Here is a 20,573-nt window from a genome sequence, read left to right as displayed (position 1 = left end):
GAAAGATGCAATCACTTCCTCTCCCCATAACCTGCCCTTCCCCTCCCCAAGATGCCACTCTGAAGCCCTGGGTCCACCTTGTCTATATGCTCCTTGGCCAGCAATTGCCTTTCTTTCCCGGCTCTCATGGGCTCACTTATTGCTAGACTTTTTCCCATGCATGCACCTGCAGTCCTCCAGGCTGAAGATAGGGCTCTCAGGTTAATCACCGCGGAGCACATCTCCACATGCATTCCTCAGGTACAAGGGAACTTGCTCATCAAAGACAAGTCTGTTTCAGTGACTTCAAGTACCACATTTGTATCCATTAGGAAAAAGCAAATTTCACAAGATGTTCCAGAGCCAAAAAAGAATTCACTCAAACTCACTGAATTTGAAACTTCTGTTCAAGATGACTCCTTCAACTGCCTATGAAATTAAGGGCACATCTAAGAGTATGCCTGAAAATATCCATATTTGTGTGTGTGTGTGTGTGTGTGTGTGTGTGTGTGTGTGTATACATGTGGTGCTGGGGGTGGAACCCAGGGCCTTGCGCATGCTAGACAAGCGATCTACCACTGAGCTATACCCCTGGCCACAAACTTTAATGTAAAAGGAAGAACAAAAGAGACTTGAGAACAGAAGTCACTTCCTTTCAGTTCCTGTGGCTACCTCTAGGAGCAGTGACATGACAAAGAGTCCCATGCTTAATGATGAACGGATACTCAAGTTAGCCCTGTCAAGTAGAATTCCAATTTTCAAATGGGATGTGAAGTTACAATTTTTCTTTAATTACACATGGGTTTGTCATCACAACCCAGTAAATTATTTAAAAATTAGTACTGCATATGTCCTCCTTGTAGGCAATGGCTGCCTGGCAATCAGACCTAATGTCCTGCTGCTTGACAGCTGAAACAATCAGTGGGGGTAAGTGCCGAGAATATTCACAACATTTAATGGCAAGTTAAATTACCATTTTTATTGTATGCAATTTCTTGAGAAAATAAATAGGTAATATGCTAGAAGGGATAGCAGCAGAGTAATGCGTGCTTGCTCACACAACCATATACCCATTCCTATTTGAGAGGAACAAACAAATACCCTCTCTGGCATAAATGTCCTGAAGGAAACATGTAATTTACTGTCCCCGTGGCACATTCAATTGAACACAGTACCTTCTTCAGAGGAAAAAATACAGAAACAAAATATAGGTTAGCAAGCCATATACTGTAAATGTGGTTAATGTGGCTGAATATAGGTATTGTGAGTGGCAAGAGACCTTTGAGAATTCTTTTCCCTCCACTGGATTGTTCTGGAGGCAAGGTAAGCTGCTAATTAGGGCATAATTCAATTTACAAAACATAAGGTCTAAATCTTTTTACAGTGCTCAAAAGAAAAAAAGATGGTTAGATGGAAGCTGAGGGTGTTCGGAATCAAATAACTTCGGATACCAGAGGAAGTGCAAAACAAAACCAAGACCATTTTCCACCTCCCAAAGGTCATCTTTAAAACTCGAAATGGTTAGACAGAGGTAAGGGTACTGTAGCCTATGGAGAGGTAAGCACAAAAATAGGGAGGGTTGAAGTGAGAACAAAGAACTGACTGCAGCCACCTTCACCTTTGGCTCTCTGGGATCGTGGCATAGGCCATTCGTTAGCTATCATGGGGAGAATTCTTTCCAAAGATTTTTTTGGGAAGCTTTGTTATGTATTGTGTGCTAAGCTCTTTATATGAAAACTGTGACAACCCTGCTTAGGAAAAACCTTGTGTGTGGGGGGGAAATGTCATACCATAGGGACAGCAGAGGGAGCTCAATGCTTTTTTGTTGTTGTTGGGTACCACTAAAAGTTTGAGTGCCCTTAATTCCAACATTGACCTGTTCTACTTCCTGATTCCAGGGATTTCCCCCCGACAAGAAAATAATTAAAAACAATCTTCAGTAGGAAAATGAAAATAATTAAAAACAATCTTCAGTAGGAAAATGAAAGATTCTCCATTCTTTAAGCAGATGAAAAAATATTTAAAGTGGTATCATCTCATTTTTTTTTTTTTTTTTGCCATGTTAGTGGTTTATGTAGATTCTCTAATTCACTTTAGATCATTCACAGGAGTAAATAAAGTAGCTCTTTTATACTTTTCAGTAAAATGAGTCTTGGTCAGTTCTTCCTTCTTTCTAAAGTATATTCTCCTTCAGGAAAGTTCCTGAACCTTTCCTTACTAAGAAAAATATTTTTCAGAGTTAAAAATGATACTTTTCTCTGAGGGAAGAAGATGCAATATTAAAGGCAGGTCAAATTTGTTTGCCTATAGTTGGCCCTAAACACAGCACTAAATTTGAATCTGAAAACCATCTTTCCAGCAGCGTACATATTAATATAGTAAGTAGTAGATATATCATTAGATTGTGGGCACACTAAAAATTTATTAGGATTATTTTGTGTGTGTGTAAGAGAGAAAATAGTCCTGACAATCATGTTGATGATAATAAAACAGAATTAGCTGAGATTTCAATTTTAGTTGGCGTTTAATTTTTCTCCCAATCCTGACTGTTAAGAACCAAGATATTTATTCCCACCTCATCGAATATTCGTTAGTTTCTAAAAAAAAAAATCTTCCATCCTTTACAGCAGGAGACAGGTGACAGGCCAACGAGTTGCGAATGCACATCTTTGTGTTGTGACATTTACTGCTCATGACCCTCTGCCAACCTTGGCCTTCAGAACTTACTGGGGCTTCCCGATGGCTTCACATGTTAACTCAAGCGCGTCCCCTTCCCGGGTTAGGCCTTGTAGAGGATAAGTCATCTGAATATGCACTTGAGGCTTATCTGTGTGACAACAACACAAAGTATAATGTTTAGCAAATGATATCATCCAGCAAAAAAAAAAAAAAAAAAAAAAAAAATCAGACTTGCATGCTGCCGCTACCAGCACTTATTCTCTCCCCACCCGTATGCCTTCAGTAGCATCCTTCTAATTAGTTAGTAATCCTGGCATTTGCTCAAATTAAATTGACTAATAACTCTAAGGAGTGAACCGCGAATAGATAAGAGATTCATAAGCCAACTGCGCCACATCAAACATTTCCTGTGAAATACATTTTGTTACATTGAAGTTTATCTCTAAACTCACTCAAGCTAAAGGAAACTCATTTGCCTTCATGCTGAGGTGAAGCCACAGATATTTGTGGTGCTCAGAATTGATACATTTTATCATATATCATATATTACTATGTGACAATATGTTGTGACACTGCATATTAATAAGTTTGCCTCTTCTATGCTCTTGTTTTCAAATGGGAAAGGCAGAAATTCTGAATTCCACTCAAAAGGCTTAGGAAGAAAAGAACTGGGAGGTTTCGGTGGCCCCCAGTAAAATGCTGACATCTCAGCATAAACCTAGAAGAAGAAAGGAAACTGACATTTACTCAGAGCCTATTATAGGAACCATCAATGGTAATGGCATAAGTCCAGTTTTAGAGGTGAGAATTCTGGTACCCACAGAATGAAGTAGCTAGTTCAAGGTCACGGAGATAACCTAAGGAGAGAGCCCCATGGAATATATATTCGGGCAGACTTCTAATTCAAAATTACATTTCCTAATGGCAACCCACAATTGCCACGATGGCAACTATTTGGGATGTTATGTAAGTAACTCTTTAATTTCCATAAGCTACTTAAAACTGTGCTTGCTGCTGTGCCCAGTGGTGCACATCTGTAATCCCAACAACTCTGAGGCCGAGATGGAGGGATGTCAAGTTTGAGGCCAGCCTCAGCAACTCTACAAAACACTTGTCTCAAAGTAAAATTTTAAAAGGCTGTGGATGTTGTTCAGCAGTCAAGTCTCTTGGGTTCAATCCCCAATGTCATTAAAAAATAAATAAATAAATAAAACGAAAACAAAACAAATAAAAAAGCCTGAGCTTGTGAGTAAGGGTATAGGTATGAGAAATGAATGATGGATGGTGTAGAAAATGGGGAGAGAAGTGTAAGACATAAGAATTAAAATGGATAGACATACAACTACATTATAAATAAAACCTGAATGAAATTACTTTTTTCTATGCTGAACTAACAAGCTACTAATCCCTAAATCAGTTTTCTCACTTAATTCTGTGATTCTTTAAATGTATATTTTTGGAAATGTACCCAAGAGTAATAAGTGTGAGAGGGCAAGGCAGCAGTTGGCTGAAAGGTCGAAACAATTACCATAGTTTTACTTTCTCAGGCGATCACACCACCTAAACAACAACCCCTTGGCCTTTTATAAGCAGTGGTGAACTCATTAACATTCATCCTATGGAATAAGGGAGAGGATGGAAATATGGCTGGGCTCGACCAATTTCACCCTGTACACAGCTCTAGAAGCACACATCGAGGTCCTCTCTAGCCATGGCTACTTCTGGATGCATTTTTATAGTCTTGTTCCAGTCACTGTTCTTTCCTGTCTCTGAAAAGCATGTGGCATTCAAGAGCCCCCTCAAACAACCACTAATGTGCACTGCACATTAAATTGGCAGTACTTTCTGAGAAGCTACGTCACTTGCCAGAGAGCATCAAGTTGGCAAGCCCAAAAGCTCCAGCTGACCCTTCCGAGTAACAAAGTTCTAGTCTTGCACTTGTTGGCAAAGGAAATGTTCAAGAGCAAAATATCAAGGTTGTTTCTGGATACTGATAACCGGATTTGGAAAGTAGTCATTAAAGAAAGGCAGAAATACTCACAAAGGACAAATGGGATGACCCTGAACTAGCACTGGCTTCTGGGCTGAGGCCAGAACTCCAGGGCACCAGCTTTTAGACCACATCTTAGGCTAAATACAACCACAAGATGATATATGTGGGTCTACTATTTTCAGTGCTATACCCCCCACCTGGTCCCCCTTACCAAACTGCCACTTGGTGAAGTCCATTTTTAAAAAAGATACAACAAAAATTAATGGGAGAAGACTACGACACTGAACATTGATAACAAATAACCAGCTACCTAATAGTTCAAACAGAATGGCAGCAATATGGAGTTTCTGGTTAGGAGACCTCTGTTATTTTATCCCCATGAAACATTCTGGGCAAGGCTAAATTTAGAGCTCAAAATTTGGGCTGGAATGTAACATTTGCTTATAGGTTAATCTATGATCCACAAAAGGGTTACATTTTTCATGCATTGCTGACTTAGGATCATTAATTAAGGAGAAACGAATGCTTGCTGGCTTATGAGGGCAGTTTTCATTGGATTGCCCCCCCCCCACCCTTCATGTAATTTACAAGCAAACAGAAAGGGTATATTTTTCAGTACAGTGCGCTAAGGGTTTTACATGTTCAACTTCCATTAATAATAAAGAAAGTGTTGAAAAAAAATTTCATCTGCCCTGCCTCTTCAGTATCACTGAGTTTGTTTTGGTTAAATGCTTTTTTATGTTCCTAATGAGCTGTTTACCAGTTGTCAATTACACACATAAATCAGAAAAAACAAGCTAAGGACTTGCTATACCTGGAATTAATATATAAATGTATATAAAAAATCATATGTGTTAAGCCACAGAAAATCCACCTTCAGAGAACTGATTTTCCCAGTGTACTTTCTAAGCTTTGCAGAAACATCTAGCATGTATTTAATAGGTACAGTTGCCAGTTTACAACCTTCATAGTTGGCTCAAAAGGTAAACATTAATCTTTCTTGTATTACACAGGAAAATGACCCCCTCCATTGACAAAGGAAGTATTTATGGGCATATTATTTGACCCTGGGCAGCTGAGTTATCTACATACCCTATGAACCAAAGAGAAACTCTATGTGCCACCATCTGTCCTTGGGTGATGGAAACTTAAAACAAATTCTATTCCCTTTCCTTTGTCCCAAAAGAAGAACTTAAGTATTTTCAACAGGTGGAACAGAAACCTTGGGATTCCACTGACACTTCTAGGATTCAGGGATGTTAAATTTTCCCAGGAAGAAGATCCTGACTGCAATATAAGTATGTCAAAATATCGAACAATCCAGATGGCTGATTGAGTAGCCCAGAGCTCATCATTTATATTTTAATTATGTCCATAAATCAAATGTTTTAACTCACCAAATCTTTTCTGAAACAGAACCAGACTCCAAGATTTATTTTTAAGTAATGAGGTAAAGCCTAGTACATTTTCTGGGGGATCATTTTACACCTCGGTTGGTGTTGTAAGGCACAAGGCTAAAAGCCAGATGACACTTTCTACCCAAGTGCAATAACTGTCCAGAAATGTATCACTCAGAATGGTTTAATGTCATTATAAAATGGAACTGCAATATAAAAATAAGAAAAATAGTTAGGTCTGTGCACTTAAGGAACATTATAGTTATAGAGATGGCATCACCAACAGTCAATCAATTAGGTCGAGGGATCTGAGGTTTTCATAATACACTGTAATTTTTTTAAAACCCTATAAAAGACACTTAGCAAGACTGCTGCAGCAGACAAAATTTGTTCATTAGTCAAAGTTGCACAGAGGGTTAAATACCAGGAGGCTTTAGGTCACAGTACAGTAGCAACCAATTAAAAAAATAATATTAGAAAGACATTCTGATTTGATGAGACTTTCTTTAAATGTACTTTGCTCTCTCTATAAAGGGGAAAAATATAAAAGGAAACTCTTAAAGAGGTTAGAATGGCTTGCTGGCGGATTACAATTGATTTCATGCCAGTCTGACCTTGCACCACACTCTATGATCTTTTCAGAAGATGAAACTCAAGATTCTGTAACCTGTATTTCAATTTCCTATGTAAATGAAAAAGCACAGTCTTCTCTCTGGAGTCCAATGCTGACACACCAGCCTTTGATTTTTTTTTTTTGAAAAGGTACTTTGCAGTTTCATTTTACCTGGAATGTCACACTTCTCATGTGGCACAAGGAAGAGCTGAGGCAAGGGGGAAGGTGTCCTGAAACTCTGGCAGGAGACCTACTATCCCAGGGCACGTGCCACCTTCCTTCTCTTCCTGAGAACTTCTAAAAGAGAGAATGTGGGCATCGGAAATCCTTCTGTGTGCTGAAGGCCCCAGGGCATGAGTGCAAGTCTGTTCCTGAAACTTCATTTGGGACACAGGTTCTCCATGTCCCTTACTCAAGATTTCATCCAATATTCCAAAATACTAGTGAGTATAGGATTTGACATGTGTGGTTCAAGGGCTAATTGTTTCAAGTCCTACCAGGGAGAACTCAAGGGCAGCAAGGACACAGATGCTATCACAATGGCTGAGGAGAGAGTATGGGTCAGCCCTTGTGCATTCAAGCAAGGAAGCACTGACTGAAGAGTCTTTGTCAATCAGGGGAGATTACCGCAGTTTGGAGCAGAACGACAATGCAAAGATTAACCTGAGATTTGGTGAGTATTAGAAGCTGTTTGAGCTCAACCCCTACAATATGGTTGTCTAAATTGTTGGAAGAGCACAGCTTTGTAAGGAAAGGAGGGCAATGGTAGCATAAAAGGAGGAGAAGAATATCTTGTCAAAGGTTTGCTTTGTTTCGTCATAATAGGTTCAAGGATAATTTTCATTGCTGTTATTTTGTTTGTTCTCAAGGTGGCAAACCTGCTGCTATTACATGGGTTGTATGAATTATGGCACTTCAAACTTTACTTCCTGAGGTGAGATGAACTATTAAGAGGGGCAAAAGTCAACTCTGGTAAACTGAGGTGGGACCAAAGAGCATGTGCCATATTGCCAAAGAAGGCCATTGCCTCTTGTTGAAACTTGCATGTCATTTTGTGGAGAGTAAAATCACTGAACCACCCACCAGAATAAAATTTTATTCTGCCCTGTTGTGGCAGAAAATTTTGTTCCAATGGTTTTAAAATGGGATAAATCCAGAGCACTTTGTCTTTGAAGAAATCTTCACATATTGGAAGCAAAAGGTTGGCAAAGCAAATATTGCACAAGAGCATTACCTCAGTAAGAAGAGAGGTTTTTGTTTTTTTATTTTGTTTTGTTTTTAAATTCCCGGTAACTAGAATAATGCCAGCATCTGCCACACAGTAGACATTCAAAACATAAGTGCTGAATAAGTGAATGAAAAAATGAATGAATGATAAAGTGGAGAAACATTGGGACATGGACTTCTATTCCTCACTCTACTACTGATTTAAAAAAACAACAAAACAGACCATGAATCCATCTTTGTCCTTGTCACAGAATATCACTGTATTTTCTTTATGAAAGTTAATCCAGCTCCCAAAATTTGAGGTTTAGCCCACGATTACTGTTTATGTCCTTCTATTTAATTATACAATTAATTAGCATTTCTGGTATATCTCAAAGTGGAATCATAAGGGAAATCATAAAAGATGTGGTTTTACCACTCTTTTTAGAGGTCAACTTCACAACCATTTACTCTTTCACAGAATCAAATTTTGACCTTGAGTTAAAAACCATTAAGCCAAGGGTGTACACAGGGAGTCTAGTTTTGCTATGTAAGTATTTGATATACACAGCAAAATAGACACCTCTTTAAAAACTATACCAGGTCAGTGAGAAGTGGGAAGTGGGTCCTTAGGAACACAGGCCTCTTCCTGCTGGGTGTGCCTTCTGGAGGCAAAGACCTTTTCCCCAGGCTCATTCAAGATTTGCTTGTCATGTATCTGAACCAACATTCCCTCCTTCTATTCTGAATATTAGTTACTTGACTTCCTGTTCCTTTTGCTGCTACAGAATCTATAGCACTTAGAACGTTGGGAACTTGGAATCGCCACTGCTCTGTGTTAACACACAAAAAATGACAAGTTAAAAAATTAGCTCCAATGGGGGGGTCTCTGTGTCTTGATTATTTCTCATACGGAATAATAAATACTGAAATAACCTCCCTGAAATTCAATTCATTGCTTTAAAAAAATAAAAATAAAAAGGAGAGTGGAAGGAAGAATAGGTTCTGTTAAAAAAAAAAAAGAGACTGGAGATCAGACAGAAACAGGCCAAATCTGAAACCGGCAGCTATTATGCTTTGAAGAATACAACCTGGGAACAGAATTGATGGGGGAGAGAATGTGACAGAGGAGCCACTTTTGGAAACTAAGTCTTATCCTCCACTCCAACAGGAAAGAGTTGCCAATTTCCAGGTTTTTCTTCCTCCTTCACCGCAGGGCACTATCAATACCAGAGAAACATTTATTTTGTCACAGATAAAGAACAAGTTTTGATCATCTCCTCAATGCCCAATTTTCCCCCAGATGAGGGAATGAAAGGAAAAAAATCTACCATCCTCTGGACCTTGGATGAACAGGAATATGGATTTATAAAATACCTGTCTACATCTAGTCAATAAAACTCATTTTGAAAATGATGCCCACATACACGATTAACTGTCAGCTGCTGATCAGGGCAAGGAAGGCATTCACACACACATTTCTAGAAGCTTTGTTTTCATTCTCTCTTTCAAAACTCATCTCTTCATTATTTCTCTTTTTATAAATATGCACACACACGTGAAATCCTCACAAAATGAGGATTTTTGCAAAACACGATAAAGAGTAAGTTTATGATGGGTGAAATCAAAAACACACAGCAGTCATTCAAGAGCTTCACATTTGCCTCCATCCAGAGTAAGGCTTTCCTCCATTCTACACAGCAATCTGAATTCTATACTGAGGGTCACAGCTTCTCTTTGAATCCCCAGCTTACGTCGCTATGTGTTGCCACCTTGATGCTATTTAGACAGTTTTCTTTTAACGTGCAGACAGTGAACTGTTCTCATTTAAACAGGCTTTCATTTGACAAGAGTGCATTCCCTCAGATCTGAAACTCTACCAACCATGCCACAATTGTATCATGCGCTGCTATAATCAAGCATGTTGTAAATGTGGGCAACACAACCTATATAGACATTTGCATGGAAAAAAAAAAGCACAGTAAGATTTTCAGGTCATATAGCTCAGAACATTAAAAAGCAAAACTGTTGTCTGCATAACATCTAAGAAAACAGAGCTTTGAATTCTAGCTTGAGAACATAATTATTTTCTGTTTTAAACATTTAACTGCATGCTGCTGCTGTACCCTTGCTGGGTGTCAGAATGAAAGCTAGGAAACTAAGAGCCCTACTGTATGTTCTTCATTCCCAGCCACGTTCCTATGAGAAAACCTTATTAATGAGCTTGCAAACGAGCACCCAACAGGGAAATGTCACAAACAAGAGCGGCTAATGCCCCAGAAAATCAAATAACTGAACACTTGGCTGATTGTGGTGCCTTTCATATTTATAATAAAAGGGGGGGGGTTTAATTCACTGATTTTGAAGGGGTCAACACCTTGCTGAACAAAACAACTCATTTATTTATGTTCAGAAATCTCCAGATGATAAATTACATTGATGTTAATCACTTCAATGCATACTACACAATTAATATCTGTACTCACCAAAAACTTAAGGATTATTAAAAGTATGACAGCATACACATCTGGCTGATTTTTCACATAATTGGGCACAACAATTTCTCCTGGTACCACAAATAAGGGTACTAACAAACAAACACTGCAAAATTCTGGTTCAATTAATTAGGACTTAAATCCACAAGACAAAAGCAATTCCAAGTTGTAGCTCAAGCCTGGTTGTCTCCATCCAGAGTAAGCCTTTCCTCCGTTCTGCACAGCAATCTGAATTCTATACTGAGGGTCACAGCTACATAGTATGGAGACACCCACCTTAAGTGGAGAAGTATACCCCTTTCCTCTCTTTCCTTCGTCTCTTCATTCCTTGTCATACTTGAAGTATTCAATGTCATCCAAGTGGCCACTGTTTCATTTTTCCTTTTAACATTATTTTTTTTAAAAAAGATATAACTTATACAGAATTCAAATCTATCATCTGTCCTTGAACCCTATTCATAACCTGGTTAACACTCATTTGTCTTAGATGGGGTAGAGACAATTCCATAAAACTTCATTGGCCAAAATAGGCCAGGGTTAAACCAACTGAGCACACTTAACGGCATTCAGATCAGGATAAATTGCCCCAAGGTGGTCTTATTCACTCAAAGTAGAATCTGAGACCCTTGGAGGGAGAATCAGTACTTCCTGGTGATAATATCTATCATTGATAGTATAAACAATCTTTTTAGGTAGCAAGAAAAATGACATTTAAAAAAGAAAGTGTACCTAACAAATAAAATTAATACATTTACATACATTATTACATAGGTCTTGGTTAGGTTAAAGCAATAAAATGATGTAAAAAAAATGAATCTTATAAAGCAGCCCTAATAACTCTGAGGGAGAAATGGACTCTTCAGATTGTAAGCTAAATGTAGTAAATATGTGATCTTATTTACCTTTCCAGCTGTATAGCTATAAAAGGAATTTTGAATTGATTCTAAAAAGGCTGAACTGCAAGCTTCAAGGGTCTGGGCCAATTAAAAATACAGGTGTAATGTTAATCCTCACAAGATATCCACAATTCAACTTCTATGTAGATTGGCTACTGAACAAATTAGTCTAAGACTCTTGTGCCTTCAGGAATCTACTCTTTCCTCATGACCATCAATATATGGTGCTGCCTGTCTGCAGAGAGGATGCTATGAGGGACTGGAATTGGTCCACTGCCCACCACTGGTGAACAACTGGCAGACTGTAGAGCCCAGCAACCGAGTGCTACAGCCACTTGAGGCATGCAACTCTTGTTACTGCATAGCTGCTGGTGTTCAAGGAGAGGAAACTTGGTAGGAAATAATGCAGCAACATGCAATTGTGTTTGAAGACGTGCTTAGGGAATTCCTGTCCAGCTCCAGAAAATTCTTAGCAGTGCTCTAGGAATAGAGGGTAGTGAAATATCAAGTGACTTTCTTGAGCAATGACAGCCTTATTGAAGATTTCAAGCCAGACCTAAAATTCCCATTTGAATTATACAAAACTTTATAATTCTTAACCATCTTTTACATAAGAGATTTCTCCTTATTTATATTCCAAAATGGAACTTCAAGGATAAATTGTTTGTGTGGCTTATATTGGATAAAAGACGAGAGAGCTGCCCACAAAATAAATGCCATGTTAGAGTTTGAAATGATCACATCCTCATCTGTGGAAGATGTTAAAGTCCCTTCCTGTAGGTAGAAGCCAGGGGTACTTTGTTATATTGAAGTCAAATGGATTCACTTATAGAGCCTTATTACTTTTCTTGGAAGGACACATCTTTTGAATCTGCAGGATATGGAAGCAAAGGTTTATAAGGATTAGTATCAAGTTTTTCCAAGGGGGAGAAGATATACTGCTTGAAATATTTTTTGCATTTGGAGGAGTATAATTTTGTAGGTGGGTGGGGCTACATTTTGTTTAAAAGACACCCTGGGAAACTACTTAAAGAGTTTAGGGGCAGAAACTGGGCGAATATCTACTCAGGACTCACAAAGGAGCTAATGTATTATTAAAGCTAATGGGCCCCTACAAAGAAAGTTAATGGATATTAAGTTTGCTTAAATGAATTACATATTAACAAAGTCACAAGAAATCTACTATCTGCCAATTTAGATAATATCTGATCATTTCTGTTTTCCCATTATAGGGACATTATACCACAATAGTTTTAGTGATATGAAAATTATAAGCATGATGCTCATAATGAAGCTATATAATGAAGTGGATGAAATGAATTAACAAGAAAAACCTGCATTATATAATGTTAAATTGAGCCAAACTCACAGAGTAAGAAAAGGTTGGAATGGGAGGGTCTCTTACAAGCAACTTTTAAAAACTTTCCCTGCCCCTTGTTTGCTCCGAGAATTGAAACATAGTAAGCAGTGCATCAGGTTGATCTGTGGCCTCCAAAGATATGTACAAGTTCTAATCCCTGAAACCTGTGAATGTCACCTAATATGGGAAAAGGGTTTTTGCAGATATAGTTAACTTAAGGATCTTGAGACTGTACTGGATTATCTTGGGTGGGACCTACATTCAGTGACAAGTGTCCTTGTAAGAGACACACAAAGAAGAGAAAGCCATATGAGGACCAAGAATGGAGTTATGAAGCTATAAGCCAAGGAACTCCTGGGGTCCCTAGAAGCTGGAAGAGGAAAAAAAAGATCCTTCTCTAAACCTTTGGGGATGGGGGATATGGTCTGACTGATTGACACCTAGGTCTTTTGGTCTCCAGAACTGAGAGAATTAATTTCTATTGTTTTAAGCCACCAAGTTTATGGTGCTATAATTTGTTACTGTGGTTCTAGGGTACCAACATAAAGATTCACAAAGGGTAACACATTTCCTTCATCAGATTCCCAACACCCACCATCCCAACCAAACTTTTAAAACATTTTCATTCTGTATATTCAGTTATCACCTGAAAGTTTTCAGAGGCCAAGTTACAGAAGCCTTTTGATGAAAAGTGAGAAGCTGGCTACTTGGCCATAACTTTGGCACAAGAATGAATCTGGGCAGAAACCAGATTTTTTTTTTTTTTTCCCCTGATGCAGAAGGGTCTAGAGGAGAAGATGCGGAGAACATATTTAGTCTACAGGGCACCGTAGGGAGACAGCCTTACTCACTACAGTCTAGTTTTTATTGATGAAGCCATCAAGATGTGGCACTTATCCCGAAGAGTTTGACTTTCAACTCACTGCTATAATTTAACCTCAAACAGAAGAGAATGTGCAATTAAAACAAAATGCTGATGTGGAATGGAAATAAAACACCTCCTTTAAAACAAAATCCAATGCTTATGATGGGATTGAAAAGGGAGGGATTACTCCAGAATTTGAAGTTGGAACAAAAATGATGACTGTCTATATTCAAAGAAATCAATTTTGCATATGTTAAAGCAGATTGAAATCATTTCAGTTTTTCATTTGGGTTAAATGTGGAATTCTCATATTCTCACTGGCACTTTGTAAGATGACAGTATTTCCTTAAAACAATCCATTGATTATTTTTCTACCAAGATAACAGGGAAAATATTCTATCAATACTATATAAAATGTATGTATGCATCTAGCAAATGGCATCTGAAGAGGTTCTAAGTAACTGCCGTGCTATGCCCTCAGAGTAAGATGCTCAGGTACTCACACTGTACTTCTAGATACCGTTGGGTCTGCAAGTTTCCGGTGACCGCAGGGTGCTCCACTTGACAGATCACTGGGACCCCATCATCCTCCTTGTTCACCTTTAGCATCAGCTGACTGGTCACAGTGTACATGTCCGACCACTCTTCCACCTCCGATTTGCCTAGCAGGAAAGGAAATGTATAAACAACCAGAGATGGTAGAAAGAATTTGCATCATTCCAGTTTTAAATTCTCTTCTTTCCTTCCAAACTCAACAATACTATTTTAACAAATATAATGGAAGTTACTTGGAGAAGGGAAATCTGTGAATGGATAACTGATAAAAAGATTGTTTCCCTTATTCCTATTTTTCAAACTTACAGAATCATATTTAAGATATATTCAACCCCAAGCAGTATACAGTATTTTTACTGAAGTATATTATATGTTTCTTCTATCTCAACCCCCCTAAAAAATCAGCAAAAGGTTGAATCACTTTGATATCTGGCTGTTCCAAGGTATTTGGAAGGAGGAAAAGCAAAGCGTTTTTTACCCTTACAACTATCTGAACTTGAAATATCTCTGAGGCTGTCATGCCATTTAAAAATTCCAGGACGTCATCCAAATCCCCTAAGTAATTCAATCAGCAGTGGAGATATAAACAACCCTTTTTGCCTACCCCCATCATCAACAATTAAGAGGGAAAGTAACTAAATGGATTTACATAATTGAAATTGTAATTGAAATGTTTAAACTCTGAGACTTCTGGAAGACCACAGAAACGCAGTGGCAGTGGGTTAGAGCAAAGTAAGATACAGGGCTTTGGGCCAGATGGGAGACACGTCCAAGAACACCCAGAAAAGCGGGCAGGAGGCTTCCGGATAAAATGAATAGGCTGGGGCAGTCCCTTACTGAACCCAGCACTCCCAGGAACATGGCACAACATTAACTTTCTTTTAATGTTTTGTACTTATCGGTACACATTTAATGGCTCAGTTCACTTAGAAAAGCAGAGGGGAAATGAGAAACTCCTTCCTTCTAAAACCATACCTAGGAAATAGGAGATTTAAACAGAACAAGCTTTTGGAAACTTGAGCTGTTAGATATAGATTTCTCTGTTTCCATATATAGATTTCTGTATCACCTTTCTAAAAGGGTTTATTATTTTCTTCCTCACACTGCTTATTTATTTAACAAGCACACAGACAGCACTTAAGTTGGCCCAGAGGCTAGCTTAATAATGCTTTACAAATATTCACTCATTTCACTTTCATAAGAGTCCTTTAAATTTATATTATTATTTTAGAAGAAAGTGTTAGGCCCACACTAGTTTTCGGTCAAATGACCAGAGTAGGTCAGTCCTTTCTTTAGAATACTACTTGGAGGTCAACCTTGAAAAGAAAAGAATCTAAACACAACGTATGTGAAAGGCTTAGGATAAGTGGCAAAATATGGTCCAACAGAGTACAGGCTGTCTCCTTTCTCTGATGCAACAGCTGAGGTGGCAGGGATTGAGGACCTAGGAGTCAAACCTGGGATAACGCAATATTGAGGGAGAGCCAACTGCACCATGACTAAAGGAATCACTTGCACTGCTCCCACAAAGGCAGAGATGCAAAAGAACAGACCAATGAATTGGGCATCTGAATTATAGGTTTCACAAGGGATGTGGTTACTGTAAATTCATAACTAGGATAAAATTCTTTGTCTACTTAGTGCAACCTCTCTGGAAGGAAAGCACATGGTCAATACAATCGATAGTGCAACAGACATTAGAATCTGGAATTTTAAAAAATGCTTATAAAAATGTGGGGTTTTGACCCAGTCTGAGCCACCACAAAATGCAGGGATTTTGTGTAATGAGAACTGAGGTACAGAAATGGAGTGAGCTGAGGAAATACCCCCAACAGTGGCTCTTCTGGCATGAAGAGTTCTAGTTTTCAGGTTTAGTTTTCTCCAGGCATCTGAATAGAGCAACAAATCTCACCATGAACCTTCAAATCACACGAGAGGGTATGAATTAGAACAATGCTGTTATGCTTTGGCCTCAGATGCCTTTAGTAATTGATTATGAACCATACCTAAATAAATACTTTTATTTAAGGGGCATGTTTTGCACCTGTTCCCAATTTTCACAAAGGCATACTTGCTAGAATCAAGGACCAACTAACAACTTCAGTACAGGGTGGTTTCTCTGTTACCTTTGAGCTCCTTGTTCCCTTTGAACCATCTAATAGTTGTGGCTGGTTTGCTGGCCATGGCAGTGCAGTTGACTTCAATCTCCTCGCCTTCCACCGCAGTGTCTTTCTGGATATCGATCATCAGGTTACGTGGTGGGACTGCAGATTAAATATATGTGCTTTGTAAATACAAAATCCATTTCTAGACATATTCTTCCATTCATCAGAAACTAGCACTACTGCTATCAAAAAAGGGACAAAATAGTGGACATTCCTCATAGGAATTTAAGACAAACCATCACAAGAGGAGCAAATGCCTCGGGCAGAGGGAAGAGAAGGGCAAAGCCATCACTAGATAAAATGAGTTATGCAAGATCAGTTAATTTTTCTCTTAAATGTGTCATATAAAATGACCAGTTTTCCACTATTAAATCATCACTGACCATGCTATGATATAGTTAGTTATTCATCAGTCATTACAAAATTGATCAGAAAACAGATATAAAACAAGGAGGAGTGCACATTATTGAAATTACTGTCCTTACCTGGAAGCCCCTGAAAGTAATACTTCTGAACTCAATGCTTGGATTTCAATCTTCATATAAAAGATTTCAAAGTCTATCAACAAAGATCAAAATCTGGGGGTCCCTCAAAAGAATCACTCACCATAAACATACACAGAAAAATTACATCAGGACCAGTTCCATTTAATTAAACAGAGCCACAGAAATCCAGAATGCAATCATGTTCTCCAATGGATGGCATATTAATAAAACCCTTTGAATATGAAGATGCAATAATAGAGGGAATGCCAATTCTCTTGAAGTAATTTTCCATATTCTGAATTCCAATGGTCCTGATTTTAGAAATGTAAGCAGATTTAAATAGAATTAAAACTACTCTTCTATAAGCACATTAAAGATATGTGTGATAAAACAGCCAAAATAAAAGATTTTAGGGCTGACATACTAAATATCGAATCAAGAGTATGAAGAGTATGATGGTGATGATGATGATGGGAGTGTTTTTTGGTACTGGGGATTGATCCTAGGGGTATTTAACCACTGAGCCACATCCCTAGGAGCATGTTTATTTTTCATTTTGAGGTGAGGTCTTACTAAGTTGTTTAGGGCCTCACTAAGTTGCTGAGACTGGCCTCAAATTTGCAATCCTCCTGCCTTAGCCTCCCGAGTCACTGGTATTACAAGCGTGTGCCACTGTGCCAGGCAGTTTTTCTTTTCTTCCTCCTCCTCTTCTTCTTCTTCTTCTTCTTCTTCTTTTTTTAATGAAACTAAGTTGACAGTGAAACTTCATAAGGTGCAACCTTACCTCAAGACCGAACCTCTTGAAATAAAAATCAGTAAGAATATGGAATTCAGTAGTGTGAAGCTAAGAATATGTGTCCTGACCACCATGAATAAGCAAAGACAGTTCTGAGACTTATGATTAATAAGTTTCTCAACTCAGAAGAGAAACAAGAAATTAAATATGTATAAACATGCCATCCCGATGATCAAGTTGAATAATACATCTCTGATACTGCTTCAATAAATTATAGGATTAAACCACATATTTGGGATTTCCAACTGTTATAGTCCAACATGAAAATTCTGCCCACAGGAAGACTTTTATACTGAATTGGAGCAATAGAAAATTCTTATAGGGAATGATGAAAAAGGAAAAGTAAAGTGATTTGTTGCATATATTTCTCAGCAAGATAGTGTGCTGTGGTGGGGGAGGGGAACAACAACTAAAGCAAAAGCATTCCTCTTTGTTCCCTGTGTACAAGGAAAACAACATATTTGCTCAATTGGACGTGATGCTAATGTGATATGGCCCAAATGAGTAGTTAAGCATGGCAAAGAACTACCCTAGCTTACATTTCAAGAAAAAATAAGCAAAAAGAGGGATAATTTAACATCCAATTTGGACTTGCACATCTGCCAGCATTTTAAGAGACACAGAAAGGCAGTGACAAAAGAAATGATATAACTTCAGCTGGTGGTATCCTTAGCATAGTTTATCTCCTTGGTGATGATCAGGTCAGTTACACATTTTTATTCCATGTACCTAGGCAGTGGATAGGGGATACACAGAAATGTTTCAGACCAGCAAATACTACTACATTCTGAGTGCAGTAGACATGAATTTTTTGGGGAAAATGCCATTATTAGATGGAATATCAGTGGAAAAGACTGTCCAAGGCTAAAGAAAACAAGACCTTGGCAAACAAGACCGTGATAAGGGATACTAAAAAGAGATAAGAAGGAAACAAGATCCTCTCAAACCAATGAAGGAATGAAAGAGAATAGATGGTCCATTCAAGGTCCAGGCAAAAACAAAACTAGAGTGATAAAAACAATTTTTGATATGGGTACAGCAGTGGCTCCCAGTGAGAACTGAAAGTGAGTAGAGTAACCGAGGGAACATGAAGTTAAAGAAGGGCTCTCTTAGGATGTGATGGAAGCAAAGGGCTAAATCTACTGGCCATCCTGGAAATCCCCACAGAATGGGGTGGATCTGATTCTACTTTATTATTCTGGGAGAAATGCCTTGGTGATCACTCTGTAGAAATCTGGGAATGTTTTGGATGGAAACAGATCCAGGAGTTGTTAAAAGACTCTGCTACAGAGTTTACTTAGCCTTAAATGTAGTCTGTCAGACAGTGGCTTCCTGGCCTCCTGGTGATTTTGCCTTTCTCTTGTCTCTTCTTGTTGAGCCTCATACACCTTAATACACTTAACCCCAGGCTCCACCTAACCCCCACCACCTGTTCATCTCCACTGTTATCTCTTGGTGGAAAGTCTTTTACTCCCTCTATTTGGTCATAAAAAATGATGGCATGTTCTTTCCACATTATATCTGTTGGTTCAAAGAAGAAAATGAAAAGGGGCAGATGTAGATAGGACAGAGAAAAAATCAACTGTGTCCTCTAGATGTTGTTTGGGGGTTGAGAGCTTGACTGGCAGGGAGGTTCCTATCTGGGATTCTTATTGTTTGGTATTATCTGGTTAATTACTCCTCTGCTACAACGGATGCGTTCTAAAGTTCTATAACCTTGAGAGGGATTCCTGTACCACTGTTAGATTTTAGGATTGCCTTCCTAAAGAGCTGACATCATCTTTAACTTTATGGCCAAGGTAAAAGTGTAGAAAACTTCAAAAACCAAGTATAGAAAAATAAAGAACTTGTTGTTGAGCTCATCATTTTGAGAAATAGCTGAATGATTTTCTCACATCCATAAATAGTTTTCTCAAGACTGTGACCAGTATTTCTAATCTTTGCTAAGATTAGAAGAAATGGGCAAGTATAGTGGGGAGTTGTTTGATTTACAAAGGTAAAATAAAATCTGATAACGTGAGTCATGATGGATTTTTTGATATTATAACTGACTTCTCTCAGAATTTTTTTTTTTAAGAGCAAGAAAGCTTTGGAAAATATAATGAGGTTGTTTAAATCTGTCTTTATGAAAAAAGAGGATTGGACAACGAAAAAAATTTATTTTGGTCTATTAATCCTACCCTGTTTTTCCTTTAACTTCATAATGTCTATTTCAATACAAAAGAGGTTAGTAAAGTATAAAAATCCATTTATAAGAAAAATGAATTAAAACTGCTGCTAACCAGAGAATACACTTATACATGGTCCACTAAACAGACACATTTAGTAAAAACTGCCTGCAGCCATTAATGAAAATAACCAAAGATATATCTAAGGAGGTACATATAGATGAAAACCTGAATGAAAACCACAGAGGAAAATACCAGAAAATAGCAATGAAATGTCAAGGTCCTTCTTAACTAACCTCAAATCTATAAGAGTACTAATTATAAACATTACGCCTACAACATTTAAAAAAATCAGCAATATCAAGATGAGTCACATTAATTACAACAAAAGAGTCTTAAACCTGATCAGCACATGAAATCTCACTCTAAGACCCTTTAAAATAATTAGGTTCTCCTGTTCCTGGAATCTTAAGAGTGAACACTAATCTTAGAAAGACAGGATTGTAATAATATTAGCTACTATTATCAGTAACTACATTAATCTTGGAGCAGTGTTATTTTCTCTCATTCACCTCTTCTCATGAATAGTAGCATAAAGAGTCCTACACTGTGTTCTGGAGACAAAAACAAACTCATCACAAGTAGAAGGAATGAATGAATATTCTACAAGGCAGCCAGATCCATGCAAGGTATCACAGGAGAATTTTCAGTTTTTGCACAGATCAGATTGAAACATAATGGTAACTATGAAGTAGCATGGATAACATTAACAAATACCCATGTCTATACGTTATAATTATGCTGAAATTTTTGCCAAATGTGTCAAATAACTAATAAGCATATGCACTAAAATGTGCAACTTCAACCTATCAAGAAGCTTGACAGCTGTGTAAGCATATATGGAATGCTTTTCGGAGAAAC

At 38.0% G+C, this 20,573-nt stretch overlaps 1 protein-coding gene across 4 annotated transcripts in view; it reads right to left on the bottom strand.

Annotated features, from left to right (window-relative positions):
- Cadm1 (cell adhesion molecule 1) overlaps positions 1-20,573 on the bottom strand; it is a 314,369-nt gene that overhangs the window by 39,420 nt on the left and 254,376 nt on the right. For all 4 annotated transcript variants that reach the window (XM_076843737.2, XM_076843734.2, XM_076843735.2 and 1 more), the window contains exons 4-6: positions 16,165-16,302; positions 13,987-14,145; positions 2,707-2,806 (exon numbers count right to left, since the gene is read on the bottom strand). In XM_076843737.2, the coding sequence (XP_076699852.1) occupies positions 2,707-2,806; positions 13,987-14,145; positions 16,165-16,302 (397 nt within the window). The remainder of the gene's footprint in view (positions 1-2,706; positions 2,807-13,986; positions 14,146-16,164; positions 16,303-20,573) is intronic.

The sequence above is a fragment of the Callospermophilus lateralis genome, chromosome 2 (genome assembly GCF_048772815.1).
Source record: "Callospermophilus lateralis isolate mCalLat2 chromosome 2, mCalLat2.hap1, whole genome shotgun sequence".
NCBI classification, from domain to species: domain Eukaryota; kingdom Metazoa; phylum Chordata; class Mammalia; order Rodentia; family Sciuridae; genus Callospermophilus; species Callospermophilus lateralis.
The sequence above is the reverse complement of the archived record's forward strand: the minus strand, read 5'-3'. Positions and strand labels throughout refer to the sequence as shown.